We start from the raw sequence: 16,048 nt of genomic DNA on the forward strand, positions 1-16,048 counted from the left end.
TGCGCTGCTCCAGCCCCGCCTTAGTGTGTGTGGAGAGGTGGGCGCCCCCCTCCCAGCATGCGCTGCGGGCGGGGGAGGGGCAGCGCCGTGTCCCGCCATACACTGAGGCCTCCGCACGAGGACAGAAGGCCCCGGCGTGACGCGCTCCCCGGGCCCGCCCCGCGCGAGGAGCCGTTCTGGCCCCTCTCACCTTAATGCGGCGCCCGGCCCATCATCGCCGCCATCTTCGCTTGGCCCGGGGCACTGACTGACAACCAACCACACCACCAATCAGAAAAGCGGCTGTTCCGGACCCCCAGCCAATCAGAAGAGATCCCGCTCTCTCGGGGATCTACCAATCACAGTACAGAGAGAACGGACAGACTAACCAATCAGAGTATAGCATTGCCGTAAGCGGGAGTCTGGTCTCCATGGTTACACGTCTTCCAATGGGAGCTGCCGAGGTCGGAGCAACGTTTCCCGGCCGGCGCAATGGGGGACTGGCAGCGCAAGCCGGTCACGTGACGGTGGTGGAGCCGCGGCCGGGAGGGCTGGCGCTGGCCAGGCTCTGCCCCCAGCAGGCCAGAGCCAGAGCATTCCATGCTGCCCCTCCCCCACGGCTCCAAGCCCAGAGCAGCTCTGCCCTTCCCTCCCCCTGCAGCCCCAGCAGGGAGCGAGAGCTCCTCCAAGCCTGGCTCCCCCCACCAGCACTTCTGCCAGGGAGCGGGAGCTCTTCTTGCCCACCTAGCACTCCAGCTGGGGACTGCTGCTGCTGCTGCTGGGAAGCAGGGGTGAGGCGTGGGGGCTTTCCCTGCTCCACTCCTGCCCAGCTCTCTTACCAGGGATTTGGGGGGGCGGAGCAATTGGCCAGGGCCATACGCACAGGCTCCATCGTGCCAGTAGCTAATCTGCTACTGTCCCACCGAGGCATGGCCCTGGCCTGCAGTGGCCCTGCTTCAACCCAGACCCTGGAGCTGCTGCTTCAGGGAGGCCCAGATCTAGACCCTGCATAGGAGATACTGTGCCAGGGGACAGATGGATTTGGACACCTCCACACAAGCTCATCTCTGACCTAAGATGAGCCTCAAGGTCATAGAGTTTAAGGTTAGCATGCAGAACCCCCTCATTTAGTCTGACCTCCTGTATACCGCAGGCCACTCAGCCCCCCCCTGCACCAAGCCCAAATCAACCAACAGGATGAGACCCATAGATTGCAGCCCTCAGCACACTAAGCTAAAGTGTGCCCCAGACAGAGAACTGGAGGGAGTGAGGCTCACCTCTGGCCATGGCCCTTCCAAGTAGCAGGGAACTGACTTAGAGATAGATGCAGGTGAGCCTAAGCGGCAACCCACTCCATGCTGCAGTGGAACGTGATACCCCCCCCCCCCCCAAGTTCTTGCCCATCTGATTGGGGAAAAAATTTCTTCCTAGTTTGGAATGGAGGAAATCAGACCCTCAGCAAGACCCACGAGCCAAGCACTTGGGAAAAAGAATTCTGTACCACCTCAGAGCATTGGCTCACTCTGTCCCAATAGCCCAGTTTGATGTTAGGATCATTACAGATGACAGTCTCATAGGGCTCCTTTGATCAAATGACACAGCTAGGTCTGTCCCCTCTGGTGGTTTCAGGGGAGGAAAAGTGAGTTCATCTGATCTCTCAGAAAGACAAAATAACCTCCATTATGTGTGCACATACACTTCCACAATGGGGAAAGCTCCCCTTAAAGCCACCATGGATTAACATGGGTCTGGAGCATGATAATAGCTTAGCAGCAGTTTAGTGCAGACAAGAGTCCACTTGGCAGAGTTAGTTTTGCTTCCTGTGGTACTGCCCCATGCTGCTATTCCAAGTTTCCCAGCTGAAAAAAGGCTCCTGGCAGCATGCAAAGGAAAGCAGGGTCCATTGTGATCAAGTGAAGGGAAAGGGCCTGTTTATCTTTCCTTTTGAGTATGGAAATTGGTTCTAGGACACCAGACAAAAATCCTCAATTAGGTGAGTTATTTGTATACAAAGATATTAAATTAACACTTGTTACAGTGGAAGAACAACTCTTCCATTCAGAGCTCCCAAACCACTTCCCCTTAGGGCACTTCCACATTGAATACAATTGAGGAAGGCACATATTTCATGTTTATAGGGCTGAAGTTCAAAGACTGCAGCTGATAGCTGCCTCAGCAATACTTTACATGATTTTGGTTAGAAACCACTATAGGACTATAAGCAAGAGAAGCATTTTAAGCCAAGCATGAAGGACAGGCTATGGCCCAAGACAAAATAGATAACAAATTTAATGACAACAAAATCAGAACCATATTTTAACAATTAATTTGGTCTAAATACACAGCAGCAAACTGACCACTGCTAGCAGTGGTCTCAGCACAAACAGAGACATACAAACCATAAATGCATTATTGCACTTTCTTCCAGCTGCTACTTAGAGCAGAGCAGGGCACAGCCCTTAAATAGTGCACAACAGAGGATGTAGGGAGGAAGGCAGCTGGACTTGCATCTCTCTGTCCGTTCAAAGCCAAAGTACTTTTTCCTTCCTCTCTTTTTTTATTTAAAAAAAAAATTAAAAAAAAATAAAAGTCTTACCACAGCAAGCAATGAACAAGTTCACTCCAAATTTAAAAACCAAGAACTAGTTTTCAGAAACCAAAGTAGTGAGTTAGGAAACTTATTTTATATCACTATAACCAGGTTTTGAGTGTAAAGCCCAGGTTTGAGTGTAAATACCAGGTTCAGCTGAGTTTTCAGGCTTCTGTGGCAGACGACTGGGCTAAGGAGACCATCCCACAGGGAGCATTACTGGCCTGATTTCAGCAGCCCTGACGTTCTTATACAGGCACCTAGCATGTACTTGGCAAGTGGGAATTGCCATATTATAACCACCTATAATCTCTTACAAAAACCCCACAACATGGCTAGTCTGAGAAGACACATGAGCACACAGGAAAGTCTCAAGTTTATTACCCAGATCTTCAACAGTCTTGGAAGTTAACAGCTAACCCTGAGTCTCCTGGGACTGGGAATGGGGAGAGAACCATAAAAGGCTGGGGGAGAATTAAACCATCAGCTCCCACTAACAGCTTGTTGAATCTCCAAATTTGAATACAGAATGTCTGGCATTTCAAATCAGGAATATGTTAGTACCTGTCAGTGATCTCTCAGAGGTTGCACCTGCATCCTCCATTTCTATTTCCTCCTGCTTTACCCAAAGAAATGGCAAGTCCCCCACATTTCTGAAGGTAGAGCATTTCCCAGCCTCCTCCACTGGCTCTGAGGATTTAGCCCAGATATCCACAATCATTTTGAGTGTGGAGCTGCGCTCCTCTAGCTCTTCCCCATCACACTGCATCAGGAGATTAGCAAGCTCCTTGCTGAGGGACTGGATTTTGTCATATCTTTCTTCCGCTGCTGCTGATTGGTTCCCCACTGAGGGCCCAATATTGTCTAGGAGATTATCTCCTAAGACTGAAAGGTGCTGGTACTTCTTCTGCCAACGCTTGCACACCATAGCTTCCTCCACAGCTTTCTTGTTGGCATGCAGCACAGACAAGATGTGCCTGCAGGGGAGCTGGTACCGGCAGTGGAAGTAACAGCTGCAGTTCTTGCAGTCTTTGCTGACCTGGTGTGTGTCTTCTAGTAGCTGAACCACAATATTGTCTTTCATGACATTAATGAGCTGAGTTGACTTCTGCACCACCTCCCACTCATTCAGACACAGCTGGTAGCCTAGGTCTGTGCAACTCTCTCGGATTGCTGCCAGCATGGTGCCAGGGGGATTTGCAGGTTTCTGTTTGGCAAGTTGGTTGGGCGGTTCAGGACATTTGTTTTGAGGTTGTGAGGCAGCAACAGGGGTATGCTTCATGGAGGCACGGGTACGCACCTTAGGCTTTTCCACATGTTTGCTCTGATTCTCCTCTTCAACACTTGAGAAACCCTGGTTCAGGTTTTCCAGACCTTTGGTATTGAAGCAATCGGCATATTCAACAAAGTGAAGGATACTGGTCTCCAGGGACAACTGCTTGTTGAAGAGACTGGATATTTTATGAGTGATGAGATCCAGACTGTCTACATATGTGCTGCAGGAATGGAGACCCTTCTTTGCATGCATGTACCACAGCATCTCACAGGAGAACCAGTTGGCCTGAAGATAGTTGTACAGCTGTTTGTCCACCAAGCTCTTTACCAGCTGAGACAAGATGTCTAGATTTGCATTGGAGGTGGAAAAAACCACCTCCCTCAAAGCCAACTTCAGTTTATGCTTGAAGGAAACAGTGGCCACTGTTTCCTTTACCTTCTTCTCAAGGAATCGGACAGTGTGGTAGACAGAGAGAAGCACCTGGGTTGAGGGGAAGAGCTCCTGCATGGTGGCTTTGTGAAGGAAAGACATGTCCACAAAGACCACCTTGACCTTCTGCCACTCAGGATTGAACTCTTTGAAGACAGTCAGCATTTTGCTTACATTGTCACCAGTGTCCTCCTTCAGGACAGCAAAGTGCACCATCTTCCCTACTCGGTCCTTACTCTCCACAAGAAAGGCGTAAAGCACATGCCCTCTCTCACTCTGCACCCTATGCAGCAACAGGCTCTCAGGGAACTTGACAAACAGGCTCCTCATCTTGCTGGTCTGGAAGTTCAGTCTGTCTAGGTCCTGGCTGCTGCCCACACTAATAGAGGCCAATGAGCCCATGTCCACCCTCAGGAAGTTTTTCATGACCTCTGCAATTCTGACTAAAGCTGAAGTTGAGACACTTTCCTTCACTGCCTCAGGTTGCACAGCAACCTTGTTGAGTGGGGCAGGTGATCCATTCAAAGTCATGTCAGCCATCACACACTCCTCACTGACTGTTACAGTGGCATCTGCCTCTCTTGATTGTTGTCTAGGCAGTTTTGTTACAGGGCTGCCATCTGCCATGCAACCTGCAGTTTTGGTTGTGGTTCTCATCACTAGAGAAGAGCTAGTACGGGCCAAGGAAGTTCCCCCCGGGTCTACATGGATGTGATTACTGTTCAGTTCAGTAATCACCAGCCGGTCTATTTCCTCGTTATACTGCAGGACAAAAAAGGCTGGGCACAAGCTGGGTTGTGGTTTCCTCTTCTTACTGTATTCCCGTGTCCGGACACAGCCAAACTTCACCTGGATGAACCTGGGGAAGTGGAGAGACAATGGAACAGGATGCAGTCTGATCAAACAGTACTGGTGAAGAGCTCTCTCCCTCTCTGACATGCCAACACTATAGCCAAGGGCTGCATGACAAGCACGTATCATACAAGAGATGCTAGGATGAAAAGATTTCACCGAGTATGGCAAATGTTCTACACCCAGGTCAAGAGAACAGGCTAAAGTGATACTTATAATGTTTGATCACTGTCTTAGGCTGGACTGAAATCTCCATCTCAGACACTCCCAGTCCTCAGAGGTGGCAAGGTCAAAGCAATCACTTCAGGACATTTTATTTGCTATTACACTAATCCTTTGCAGCCCAAATCACTCCTACTGTGGTCTGCTGCATCAAGAGGAGCAGATGACAAGTTACTGTAGTTCAACATAGCAATGAAGCATTTCCTATCATGCATTAGGAGGAATTTATGTTTAAAGAATGCTAGTTTGGAGGAATTAAGAAACTGGAGTGTGATCCTTCAGCCTTTTACTCACATGACTAACTCCACTAACTTATACAGAAGCAGAATTGGGCCCATTACTTCAATAGGGCTGCTCAAATACTTAAGGTCTGATTATGCAGGTCTTACTTAAGGTGCAATGGAAGACAATACTAAAATCCATTAGTGTGAAGGTGGCTGGGGAATGCGAATAGACACTAGTTAAGGCACACAACAGACAGTTCCTTGGAAAAAGAAAATTGCAAGAAATAAAAGTTAGCAAATATAGTCTCACAAGTCATCAGCTCACCAATCAAGGTTAAAAAACCTGTCCTGGCAATTAAAGGTAGACAGGAGACGGAGAGGTGGTGAGCATAACCTCAAACAAACAGTCAGTAGGGAAAGAATCATGAACAAAAATGCAAAATAAGGGAATACTACCAGAGAAGCCAAGGAGAAGGTGAGAGAGTATAGTATGGGAGGAGATGGGTACTAGCCATTAGTAAAAGGTGAAGGTGTGACATTAATACAGACTCAAAAGGGGATGAGAGTCTGAAACTGGGAAGTGTGGCACATGCCCAGTGAGTGCCTGCATACTGGGTATTTGCATTTAAGTTAGGCACACACAAATGTACCCATCTGACTTAAAAATCTGTCCCATGATTTTTAAGTAGGAAGTGACAAAGCCACAACTGATCACTTCAAAACAGGTACAAATAACTCTCATGCCTAGTGGCTAGAGCACCAGACTAGGACTCAGGAGACCTGGGTTCCATTTTTGGTTCTATCGCTAGCCTGCTTTTTTAATATGGAGATATACCTATCTCATAGAACTAGAAGGGACCTTGAGAGGTCATTGAGTCCCGTCCCCTACCTTCACAGGGTGACCAATTTTTGCTCCAGATTGGCCCCTCAAGGATTGAAGTCACAACCCTTGGTTTAGCAGGCCAATGCTCAAACCACTGAGCTATCCCTCCCCCCTGTGCACTAGGAATGACATTGCCTTGATCAGTGCCTCAGTTTCCCATTCTATAAAACCAGGATAGTGACATTGACCTCCTTTGTAAAGCATGTTGAGATCTACTAATAAGCACTAGAGAAGAGCTTATCCAAACACTTCTCAAAGGACCCACTTCTTCCCCAGTGAAGCACCCCCATCTCTGGGATGGACCAAGGCAGCTATTTAACTACATATGGCAACACTGCATGGCAGTTTCAGACAAAAAGTGAATAAGAACCCCATTTCCAATGTACACTGCATAAGCTATTTAGTTAGGCAGCACAGACTAAGTCCATGCTGAGACTTGGTCAGGCACTAAGGTTAATATCCTATCCCTGGTAGAAGGCCAGAGGATCTTTAAGGACCACATGTGGTCAGGAAGGATCTTGGTCTTACTTCAGGAAACAGAAGAGTAATTTCATAAGTGCCTGAGGCCCTCTTCCCTCCCACCCCCAGAGCGCAAACAGCCTTACGTGATGTCCTCGCGGATGCTGGTCCCGTGTTTCCGGTTGTAAAAGCGAACAGAGATGCAGTTCTTTAAGCCATAGTGGCATTTGTTCTCTTTCTTGTAAGTGTTGAAACACTCCTTGAAGTCATCATAGTTTCTAAAGCATGAGCCAACATCCATGGCTACTCAGTCCCCTGCATGTGCTCTATTGCCACTTCCAGGCTCTCTGTAGCCTCACCCTGAGTTTAGAGCTGAAATATGACTTTGATAAAAGAACTCCAGCTTCATTGCACAGTATGCCACACACCTCAACTTCTTCTATAGGCAATATTTTGCATGTCTCAGAACCAGGGCCTTTGTAACCCCATCTCAGATTGCCAGATTTCTACTTAGCCTCATTAGCCACCCCCTTCTTTTCCCCAACTTTACAGGGCATCCCAAGTTGTAACTGAACTTAACCCTTTCTGCTCCCCATTCCACCCCAGCAGCACCTTCACTGGGCTCCTCTCAACAACCCGCTCCCAGGTCAGGGTAGGCCCCCAGGCTGCAACTGCAATTTGACCAGCCCTGCTCCCCCTATGCCTGGAATGAGCCCAATCCCCAACCCTGCCTAGGGCCAGGAAGGCAGATTAGCCCCTCTACTTCCTCCCCCACGGGGGGCTCCAGCCTCCTGCGCACGGGACTGACCCCACCTGCCTCTGTGGCTGATGATGAAGATGGAGACGATACGTGAGCCAGCTCAACTCATATTAACCCAGCCACAGCCACCGCCCTCCTCAGCTAATTGGCCAATCAGAGGCTATGATCCTGGATTGACATCAGCCTAACCAATCAACACACCGTTTTGGATCACGTGACTAGTAACTGACAATTGAGCGGTCCAATAAGCTTGCACATCCCGCCCCCATTGCTTAGGTGGGTACTTCCTGCTTCTTCGAGCAGATACCGGATGTACAGGATGATGGGTAGGTCCTACAGCCAATCAGCGGCTGTGTTCAGGTTAACGCCTATAGTAGCCCGCCTTAGAGGTCGTTTCCGGTTTGTAGGGAGGCCGTTAGTGGGTAGATTTCGCGTCACGTGACTAAAGAAGATGGCGGCCTCCAGGAGCACCGGCGGCTTCCGGGTTCTAGCGGCGGGGGCCGGAGCCGAGCCTGCCGGCAGCGGGGACGTGCCCGAGGGGGGGCAGCCTGCGCCCCCCGGCGACCTGCGCAGCGTCCTGGTCACCAGCGTCCTCAGCCTGGAGCCCCTGGACCTGGATCTGTTCAGGTGCCTGTCGGCAGCCGCGGGGACCCGAGCCGGGCGCAGGCCGGGCCGCGGTAAGGCGGGAGCCGCGGGGAGTCTCCGCCGCGGCTCCCGCGCCCCTTCCTGCCCCGGGGGAAGCGGCAGGTCAGTGAGCCCGGCCCAGAGGCGCTCCGCGCAGCCCGGGCCGGGGAGGGCTCCCGTGTCCCCGGGCTGATGCGCCCCGCCTCTCCCTGCAGGGGGAGGCACCACTGGGTCCCTGTCACGCGGAGGCTGTTCGGCGGGCAGATCGTGGGCCAGGCTCTGGTGGCAGCTGCCAAAGCCGTGAGCGAGGACGTCCATGCCCACTCCCTGCACTGCTACTTTGTGCGAGCAGGTAAACGGGACCTCGGGAAATGCAGGGGGAGCTGGTGCCGGTCCGAGTGCAAGGGGCATGCTGTCCTGGAACAACGAGCAACACGGCCCCTCACTTAACATCATCCCGTTAATGTTCTTTCCTTGTCGCCGACCTGCTAGGGAACGTGCTCCTTTAAAGTTGTGCAGTGCTCCCGTATAACGCTGCTTTGCCCACTGCTTGCAGGAAGAGCAGCCTGTTGGAGGTAGTGGTGGGGGCTTCGAACCATGCTGGGTGGGCAGCCCCCCTATTAGCTACCCTACGTACACTGTGCAGCAGCTGCCCAGCAGGCTATCGATTGCTGGGCCCCCCCCCCACTGCCATGTGCTGCTCCTGCCCTCTGCCTTGGAGCGGCTCCTGGGAGCCTCCTCCTTGCTGTGCAGCCAGTGGGGGGAGAGGGAAGAGGGGTGCTGATGTCAGGGTGTCACCCTCCTGCCACTCCTGTACCCCGTCTCCACAGAGCAGGGGCGAGGGGGGACACAACAGGGCTCAGGACAGAGGGAGGTTGCTGGCAGCAACTGCTGTCTCAACTTGCTGATCTACTTAAAAAGGCAGTGTACTTACAGTGGGGTCAGCGTACTTAAAGGGGCAATGCACGTCTCTCTCTCTCTCACACTCACATACTCTGTGTGTGTCTATGTCTCTCACACACTCCCCCACCCCCCAGCACTTTGGAAAGTGGAGGGAATGGTGCTGTCCCATGGGATAGCCTGGGTTCATCATCACTGTTCAGTTTCCACAGGGAATATTTGCAGCCACTGCCATGCGTCTACTGTGTCTCCTCCCTCCATTCGTGCTGCCTTGTAGAGTGTGAGGTTACATTAACAACGTGTTAACCCTTGAGGGCTCAGCCGAGTGTTAGTTCATCATTTAGCAGTAAGGCATTCCCTGGGAAATATCACCCCCTCTTCCACCACCTCAACCAAGCTTCACAATCATTATTGCCGTGTACAGTATTTAATTGTTTGTTTAAAACTTATACTGTGTGTGTGTGTGTGTCTATATATATAGACACACATTATTTTGTCTGGCAAAAAAGATTTCCCTGGAACCTAACCCCCCTATTTACATTAATTCTTATGGAGAAATTGGCCTCGCTTAACATTGTTTTGCTTAAAGTCACATTTTTCAGGAACATAACTACAACGTTAAGCGAGGAGTTACTGTATGTAGCTGCAGAAACAAGACACTTTGCCGCAGGTCAGAGGATGAGAGAACTACCACCACATGACATAATAGTCATGTCACTTAATAAAGGATTGGAAGGTGCTCCGATACTGCGGTGACAAGCGCTGTATAAGACTTTACATAGAATAGAAGGTTGCCTGGTTAATCTGCCAAGGATGCTCCAGCCATCACTTCACCCGGAGTCTCTGTAGTGTGGTGGGGAGGATGTTGAGGTCTATCGTAGGAGCTGGTGGAGTCCCCTGGGTGTTCCCATCATGGTGCAGTGCCCAAACGTTCCTGGGGTAAAGTGAGGGAGCTTCTCTTGCTGGTCCTTGCAGAGTAAGCTGAGGTATGATGCATGATCTTCAGAGCCATCCAGATCTGGAGGCCTTTGCTGGCTGGAGGAACAGCACCTGTCTGTGGTGGATTTGGGATTTTATATTGCAAATCACTTTGCTGCCTTGTTTTACACAGTTGTAAAATGGGTAAAGTGCCTGAGCTCAGGGGTGGTGGGAATTAGTGCAGCGCTGTGTGTGTTAGTCACCCAGCAAAGCCAGTCCCCTCCAGAGACAGCGAGCCTGAAGCAGATATTGCTGCCTCTGTAGAAGCAGCAGTAAAGAGTCCTCCTGGGAACACCTTAGGAAACTGTTTCTCACTGAGGGATCCTTGGGTAGGAAACTCACCTGAGGAGGCATCAGCCTGGTAGCTTTCAAGGCAGCTCTGTATTAGAGTCCTGCTCTTAATGCAGATGATGGGGGCAAGGCAGAGGGTCCCTTTTGTAAATGTAATCCCCTTCAAACTGCAGCTGTTAGGGCTCAGGTGCTTGGCTGCCCTTGGGTAGCCAGGACAGAGATGTTGCTCCATGTCACACAGCCTTTCCCTGTTCCAGGGGATCCCATGGTGCCAGTTCTATACCAGGTGGAGCGCACACGCACAGGGAAAAGCTTCTCTGTTCGCTCAGTGAAGGCGATTCAGCACGGGAAGCCAATCCTCATCTGCCAGGCCTCCTTCCAGCAGAGCCAGGAGAGCCCCGTTCAGCACCAGTTCACCATGCCTACTGTGCCGCCTCCAGAGGAGCTGCGGACTCAAGAAGAGCTAATTCAGAAATACCTTCAGTGAGTGAATGGAGAGGAAGCAGGGCAGCAGTTTCTGCCCTCACGTGCATGTGCTGGGGACTGGTTGGGGAGAGGCAGCTCTCACAGCCTGCTAAGCAGACTCCTCCCTCAGGGAGGGGTCCAGCAGCAGTAGAGGAGAGCAACTGTGATTGTCTGGCAATGGGAAGCTTCCTGAGAGCACCTCCATCCTGGGGCTGTGAGCTAACTACTGCAGCTGGCGTGGGGATTCCCCGCCAAAGCAGCTTGGCCAGCTGGGCTGCCCTTGTAAGAAATCTAGTACTAGTGTCGTTGTGTTTGTTTTCTCAAGGGATCCCAACTTGGTGGAGAAATACAGGCGGGGACTCAACAAGATTCTGGCCCAGGAGGTGCCAGTTGAGATCAAGCCTGTGAACCCATCGGAGATACTCTGCCAGCTGCCTCAGGAGCCCAAGCAGCTGTTCTGGGTTCGGGCACGAGGCTATATTGGTAAGTCCTGTGTCAAGGATTAAGTAACTGCTTCCAGCGTGCACCCCCAGGGCATTCCCCATGACCTACTCCAGGCTCCCAGCAAGACAGGGTTGCCTAGTAGGTGTGCAGGGAATGGCAGCTAAGAACTCCTGGGGCCTATGCCCAGCTTTGCCACTGACTCATTCTGTGGCCATGAGCAAGTTCTAGTCAACACTTGCCTGTGTCCCCCTTTGTAACTTGGGAATAATGATACTGGATTTCATCCTAAGGGACAAGTGCCACAATGCAATTGGTAACTGCTGCTGCCTTGGGGTGGCCAGAGCAGTGCCCCTTGGCCACACATCCAGGATGTAGGTCTGGAGTTTTACAGAGAAGCCTACTCCTGGGGGAATTCTGCACCACTGTGCATGTGTAGAATTTATGTCCCCTGCAGATTTCTTTGCTTCCCTGCAGAAAAATGGCTGAGAGTGGTCATATAACTCTCCCCAGCAGTATGTTTCAAGTGCCCAGGTAAATCACTGTAGGGAAGAGGGTGGGATTAGGAAAGACCCAGCTTGTGGACTCAGCTACTAATCCTGGCTGGGGAGGACAGGACTTCCTCTTCCTCTGCACAGCGTCCGGGGCTGGGTCAGACCCACTCCCAGATTTCTCCCCCAGGTGCAAGCAGCTCTGCAAACTCCCCCACTGCTTCCTGCACCCCTCACTTCTCAGCTGTAGGAGGAGGGATCCCTGTACAGGTAGCGGCTCCCCCAGCCACCCAACTCCCATGCATCTGGACACCCTCATAGCCAGACCCTTCTGATGAGCCCCACTCCCCTTGCACCTGGACCTCCCTGACAAGCCACCAGATTCCCACCCCAGTAAGCCCCAACCAGTTTCACCTGGATCCCCACTGCACTGAGCCCCACTACCCCAGCACCTGGACCCCCCCACTACTCCTCCCACACCAACCTCCTGTTGAGCTCTCACCCCCACATCTAGACCCCCCCTGCAGAGTCCCATTGCCATTGCATTCAGAACCCCATAAGCCCCTGTGCATCCAGATTGCCTCCGTGTTCAGATCCCCCACTGAGTTGTCTGCACTGAGATTGTCCTACAGAACCCTCTCAATCCAAACCTGGATCTCCCCTCACTCAGTCCCTCCATCTGCCTTGCTGAGCCTGCTTGCCTGCCCACACCTGGCATGGAGGGGCAGGGCCGGTCCTTGCGCTGTGTCTGGATTGGGTGCAGCCTCACCGCTGAGTCCCTGTTCCAGTGGGAAGCTGCCAGTGATCTCCCCGCTCTTGCTCCCAAGCCTGTGATGGCCTGTGGGCACAAACGTGTGTACAGCCCCACTGCCTCCTTAACCCAGGATAGGCCAACAGTTCAGGGTGCAGCAGGGACTTGCCTTTAACAGCTGCTGGCTCAGTCATTGTATACTTCAGCTCAGTGGCCAGGTATAGCGCAGCATTGGAGGGGGGCCTGGCCCACGGTCCTCAGGGGAGCCGAGCCCTCAGTAGCTCCACAGATGTGTCCCCCAGGCACCCGCTCTGCAAGGATGAACCTGGCACGACAGGGCTCATCTCTGAACTCTAAGGCTGTGGTTCTGGTTGCCTGGCAGGGGAGTGCGATATGAAGCTGCACTGCTGCGTGGCTGCCTACATCTCCGACTACGCCTTCCTGGGCACAGCTCTGCTCCCGCACCGGCAGCATCCTGTCAAGTTCATGGTGTCCCTCGACCACTCCATGTGGTTCCACGCCCCCTTCCGAGCTGACCACTGGATGCTGTATGAGTGTGAGAGCCCCTGGGCTGGTAAGTCCTCCCCCTGCTGCAGGGGTGTGGTAAGCCTCTTCTTCCCAAATCTGGACCTTAGCGTCCAAAATCTGGGTGCTCAGCAATGAACCTCCCCCAAGCTTATTACCAGCTTGGATCTTATCTCGCTGCCACCAATCAGGATTCAGAGTTCCTGATAACTCGCCGGGTTTCCCCAAAACTTTCCCTGGGGGACCCCCAAGACCCAGCAGCTCCGAGTCTATCGGCAAGGGAACTCCCTTCCCTTCCCTTCCCCCTCCTACCCAGACGTTCCTCCCTGGGCTAACTTGAGAGGTTTGGATGTAATCTTTTACATCACAATACCAAGAAGCACGTCTCCTTATCCACAAAGAGACAAACCTCAAGCACAAGGAAACATAGATAATCCTCTCTTTCCTCCACACCTCTGCTGTGCAGAGCCACCTCTGTAGATCTAACACAAAGAGATCCCTCCCCTGTACTTATCTACCCAGAGAGAAAACCAACCAAGTCTTAAAAGAGAAAACTTTATATAAAAAGAAGAAAGACCATATAATCAAACTCTGCATTCAGAGTCAATACAGGCTATTGCTTATAAGAAATGAATACACAGTCTGATTCGAAAAGATATCAATGGAACATTCCAAGCTACACACATGTGAATAACTAATGTATCAACCTATTGCTTTCCTTTTGTACTCCAACTTGTAACAGCAGCGTAGACAAAGAAGCTTGGAGATAGAAGAAAAGCTGTTCTCATCATAGCCGAAAGAAACAAAGGAAGAAGAACAAAAAGCCAAAAACCTCCAAGGTTCCATCCCCTGCTTTTAAACCCGGTCCGATTGTCCTCTGGTCGGTGTTGGTTCCTTTTCAGTAAAAAGAACATACCCTTAGCTATCTATTTATGAGACGCCCCGCAAATCACAGACAGTGTAATTCCCTGGCAGTGATTTCTTCCTAGATTTAAACAAACAGGAAGTACAACACATGCACCTTTACATATACTCCTAAGCATGTAAACTACAAGACTCTACATCATTAAGGACAAGTTTAACCATGTATCCGGGAAACTCTCAGGGCGGGAGAGTGCATCAGCTACTTGCTGGAGCTCCAAATGTTGAATTTCAAGTCAAAATCTTGGAGAGCTAACTCAACGAAGATTTCTTGTGTTCCTTTAGCTGTATGAAGCCACTTAGCGCAGCAGGTGGTGGTAGCTGGAACCGCCGTCCCAAACGTATGGGCGTAGCTTTTCCAGGCGTACACAATGGCAGTCACAGTGAAAAGGAATGCTCAGTGCTTTCCCTCTCAGAAGTTTGCTGAGAAACACAACAGGATGGATTCTGATCGGTCTTCCTGCATAAGACTGCTCCTATACACGCTCAGATCATCGGTGGTACTAGGAATGTGTCAAAGTCTGGGCCTTAGCACAGGGCTCAGACATGAGCATCGCCTAATTGGGTAAAGGCTCCTGACCTCATCAGTCCATGTACTGTATTGGCTGGGTCTTTCTGGCAGGTCGGTAGTGGGCAGCAATTGGCTGTAGGTGGGTACAAATCGCCTGTAGTAGCCGGCCAAGCCTAAGAAGGATTGGACTGTTTTCTTTGACTGGACAGGCAATTGGATAGCATCCACTTGGCTGTAGGGGTTTATGGTTCCTCGACCCACCGGTGTCCAGGTAAGTCACTGTTTGACCGATTTCACCTTTTGGCCTTAACAGTAGTCCTGCCTGCCTGATACGCTCAAAGACTTTCCAGGTGTACTAGGTGTTCGGCGCAGAGTTCTGAAAAATGGCCACATCATCGAGGTAGGCAACTGCAATTCCCGTCTGCTAGCAGACCCTACCAGCCTCTGAAGGTGGCGGTGCATTTCGCAGCCGAAAGGAAGTACATTAAATCATACACCCTGCATGGGTGACGATGCGACCTTTCCTGGCAGGTTCATCCTAGCGGTACTTGCCAGTACCCTGGTTAAGTCTATTGTAGAGATGAACTGGGCACGTCCACTTTCCCATAGCTCATCGTGCGGCATGGTATGTGTCTGGACGAGTACCGCATTTAGCTTACGGTAGTCCACGCAAAAGCGTATTCCGCATCGGTTGGGTAAGAACCACTGGAAGATGCCCTGGCACTGGTAGATGAGGGATTATACCATCTGTAGCATGTGTCTGGATCTCCCGTTCATAGCAGCTTGCGTGAGGGACACCCGGTAGGATGGTGTTCTAATGGTGAGCATTACCTGTGTCCAATGGAGTGGTATGCCGTTCAGTCCATCTGGAGTGGCTGAGAACAATGGGCGAGCTAGTGCACAGCTCCTTGATTTGTTGCGCTGCAGACGTGCCAGGGTGGTTGAAGGTCACCTCTTCCATGCCACGTCCTTTTTCCGTCGTAGTAGATGCATCAGGCCACTCAGGTTCATGCTCCTCCCGGACTGTAAACTGCAAACCTTAAGTCTCTGGATAAAAGCTTGAGAGATTACAGTACCGACTTTGGTTTAGTGAGGAATGGGAATGCTATGAGGTAGTTAACAGCTCCCCAGCGCCTTGGACCGTGAATGGCCCTTCCTGATGCTTCATCTTATGGCCTGTTGCACTCAAGCCCAGAACCTGGTCCCTACTTGAAGGACGTTCTCTGGTATGTTATCATACAGGCCTTTTGCTCTTCTCAGTATCCTTTAGTTCTCTAGCAAGGGCTAAAGAGTGTCGAGGGGTTTGTGTAGTTGCTTACAAAGTCCAGAATGTTAGCCTGGAGAGGGTGAAAAACCCCATTGGTGCTTCACCAACTGTAATGGCCCTAACTCACTGCCATACACAAGTTCAAAGGGTGAAAACCCTAAACTGGATGTGGTAACAGCCCTGTAAGCAAAGAGCAACGTCTTGCAACA

The 16,048-nt window shown here is 51.2% G+C and overlaps 3 protein-coding genes across 3 annotated transcripts in view; 1 reads left to right on the top strand and 2 right to left on the bottom strand.

Moving 5' to 3' along the window:
• CTSA (cathepsin A) overlaps window positions 1-293 on the bottom strand; it is a 21,953-nt gene extending 21,660 nt beyond the window's left edge. Inside the window, exon 1 of the mRNA XM_032791015.2 lies at window positions 191-293. The gene's annotated coding sequence lies outside the window, so the exon portion shown is untranslated. The remainder of the gene's footprint in view (window positions 1-190) is intronic.
• Window positions 294-2,252: 1,959 nt separating this feature from the next.
• Window positions 2,253-7,808, bottom strand: ZSWIM3 (zinc finger SWIM-type containing 3). Its single transcript, XM_032791020.2, has 2 exons — window positions 7,061-7,808; window positions 2,253-5,133 (listed from the first exon to the last, which is right to left on the bottom strand). The coding sequence occupies exons 1-2, from the start codon at window positions 7,213-7,215 to the stop codon at window positions 3,111-3,113; spliced, it is 2,178 nt and encodes a 725-aa protein (XP_032646911.1). The 5' UTR covers window positions 7,216-7,808; the 3' UTR covers window positions 2,253-3,110.
• A 294-nt stretch (window positions 7,809-8,102) lies between these two features.
• The window catches only part of ACOT8 (acyl-CoA thioesterase 8), a 9,270-nt gene continuing 1,324 nt past the window's right edge, over window positions 8,103-16,048 (top strand). Inside the window, exons 1-5 of the mRNA XM_032791023.2 lie at window positions 8,103-8,301; window positions 8,514-8,650; window positions 10,725-10,950; window positions 11,258-11,415; window positions 12,998-13,189. Coding sequence (XP_032646914.1) covers window positions 8,126-8,301; window positions 8,514-8,650; window positions 10,725-10,950; window positions 11,258-11,415; window positions 12,998-13,189 — 889 coding nt within the window. The 5' untranslated portion in view covers window positions 8,103-8,125. The remainder of the gene's footprint in view (window positions 8,302-8,513; window positions 8,651-10,724; window positions 10,951-11,257; window positions 11,416-12,997; window positions 13,190-16,048) is intronic.

This window comes from Chelonoidis abingdonii, chromosome 14 (assembly GCF_003597395.2).
Source record: "Chelonoidis abingdonii isolate Lonesome George chromosome 14, CheloAbing_2.0, whole genome shotgun sequence".
In the NCBI taxonomy this organism is placed as follows: domain Eukaryota; kingdom Metazoa; phylum Chordata; order Testudines; family Testudinidae; genus Chelonoidis; species Chelonoidis abingdonii.

Coding starts and splice junctions, on each gene's coding strand:
- ZSWIM3 (XM_032791020.2), bottom strand. CDS start 7,215: ATGGATGTTGGCTCATGCTTTAGAAACTATGATGACTTCAAGGAGTGT. Junction 5,134..7,060: donor AGCATCCGCGAGGACATCAC/GTAAGGCTGTTT, acceptor CCACTTCCCCAG/GTTCATCCAGGTGAAGTTTG.